Below are 1,890 nucleotides of genomic sequence, written 5' to 3' on the forward strand. Positions count from 1 at the left end.
TTTTTTTTATTTTAAAAGAAGCATTAGTGAGCAACATGCTCCGCTGCTCCGAGCCTCGCCACCTGCCTGCCCAGGGGAGCCTGCGGGCTGGCGACCTGCCGGCAAGGCCCCCGGGCCCGGAACCGCCTCTCCCTGCCAGGAGCAGGGCACACAATGTTTGCGCTCGCACAGACAACAGCTGCGTTACGCCCACGCGCCGTACGCACCTGCCCCTCCAGCATCCTTACAGCAACCGCCACAAGACCAAAGCACGGGCAGCGTCCGGGCTGCCGGCAGGACTCGCTCCCTTTCGCAGTACTGTTGCTTGTAGCACAGCTTCGGTCTCAGGGGAAGCAGTTAACCAGGACACAGCACGGAGCCTGGGTCTGTGTGCAGGYGGCAAGCACTAAAGCGTGCAGGGGGAAGATGTGCACACACGGCTCCCAGGAGCACTTACACCACACGCAAGTTTGTGGATGAGCAAGCACGTGGACAGGAGCGCCCAGCCTGCGCACAGAACATGTGCAAACAGCAGAGGGGGGCAGGCGAGCTTGGACGGGCTCCATTTGCACAGCAGGATTCCTCCTAGCAGGGGCTAACAGAAGACCGCTTCAAGACACCTTAACCCATCCTGCAGAGGAACTTGCTCCTTGCAATATAGTATTTCCCCTCCCCAGAGGTAGCACAACACTTTGCACTTGCAACAATTAAGGCTCTGGCAGAAGCACAGAACTAGCATTACCAGGCTCCAGGTAGGGACTCCCTTACAGCAGCACCCCTTCTCCCTCTGCCGTAAAGAAAAAGGAGCCAAGGGACTAAAGGATGTGGGCCACGCACTACCTACCTCCTGGCTAGGCATCAGGGCTCGAGCCCTGACCTGACTCCCTCAGATGCGGGGAGTCTGTCACACAGTCCCCCTAGAGAAAACAGGAGATACAGTCAATAGCCCAGACTCCCCCTCGTGTTCAGGTGCAGTGGGCAAACTCCACCCAGTACAAAGTTTATTCCCAGGTAGGAGGGCTTGTAGGGTCCTTTCAGGGGCGCAGGGACAACGCTATCTGCGGTACATGGTGAAGGCCATGAAACTGAACAGCAGGGTGAGGCCAGCCAGGAAGGTGGTCGCGGTGGCAGTGAAGACATGTCGATACTGCAGCTGGAAGTACCAGAGCACGGCCAGCATGAGCACAAAGAGCGGCAGCATGAGGCTGCCCACGTTGAGGGCCGTGTGCACGGGGTCAGCGGACGCGTGGGGGCCGCCGGGCGCAGGGGCCGGGCTGTGCTGGGAGATGTGGCAGTGCAGGACGCTGTTGTGGGTGAGGTGCAGGGCAGCCAGGCTCTGAGTGTCATCTCGCAGCAGTTGGCCCTGGTAGATCAGCCGCACCTGTTGCTCCTGGCCTGGGAAATAGGCCCTGGGTTGGAGAAGACAAGGAGGGAAACATCACGCTTTCACCAATACACAGTCCCTCGTATCTACCCTTCTCCTTAGTGCTCTACCCCCCTCTCCAGCCCAGGCTGCAAACATGGTCGCCATCTGCTCCGACTGCGGGAAGCCTGGCTGCATCCCCCCCTTTGCCATCAGCTGTGGCAGACGCGCTGCTAGAAGCGAAGGTGCCCACTAGAACACACYGGTCGACCGCCCCGAGACAGGCGGGATCAAGCGTGAACCGAAGCAGCTCTGAGCTCAGAGCAGCTCCGAGGAAGGGCAGGAAAGGCAAAGCAGGGCGAACGCCGCCAGCCGCCAGCAGGAACGAGCGCGGCCGGTGCCCGCCCGGCGCCTCACCTCTTCAGGGCCCCCACGGTGTCGCCGGGGCGCACCCGGGCCAGGCGCTCCGTGTCGTTGAGGAACTTCAGCCGCAGCACCATGGTGGGGTCGCCGGGGCCGCCCGCCTCGCCGGGGCTGCCCTGCGCGGG

The 1,890-nt window shown here is 61.7% G+C and overlaps 1 protein-coding gene across 1 annotated transcript; it reads right to left on the minus strand.

The window, feature by feature from the left end:
• Positions 1–943: 943 nt before the first annotated feature.
• TMUB1 (transmembrane and ubiquitin like domain containing 1) lies at positions 944–1,884 on the minus strand. The gene is made up of 2 exons (XM_026087108.1): positions 1,760–1,884; positions 944–1,388 (listed from the first exon to the last, which is right to left on the minus strand). Exons 1-2 carry the CDS (start codon positions 1,840–1,842, stop codon positions 1,034–1,036), a joined length of 438 nt encoding a protein of 145 aa, XP_025942893.1. The 5' UTR covers positions 1,843–1,884; the 3' UTR covers positions 944–1,033.
• Between the last annotated feature and the right edge of the window lie 6 nt (positions 1,885–1,890).

The sequence above is a fragment of the Apteryx rowi genome, unplaced genomic scaffold, assembly GCF_003343035.1.
Source record: "Apteryx rowi isolate R43461 unplaced genomic scaffold, aptRow1 scaffold_701, whole genome shotgun sequence".
In the NCBI taxonomy this organism is placed as follows: Eukaryota; Metazoa; Chordata; class Aves; order Apterygiformes; family Apterygidae; genus Apteryx; species Apteryx rowi.

Bases quoted from the DNA above. Each gene is read 5' to 3' on its own strand.
- TMUB1 (XM_026087108.1), bottom strand. From the start codon at position 1,842: ATGGTGCTGCGGCTGAAGTTCCTCAACGACACGGAGCGCCTGGCCCGG. The intron at 1,389-1,759 runs GTGAGGCGCCGG...TCTCCAACCCAG, and splicing joins ACCGTGGGGGCCCTGAAGAG to GGCCTATTTCCCAGGCCAGG.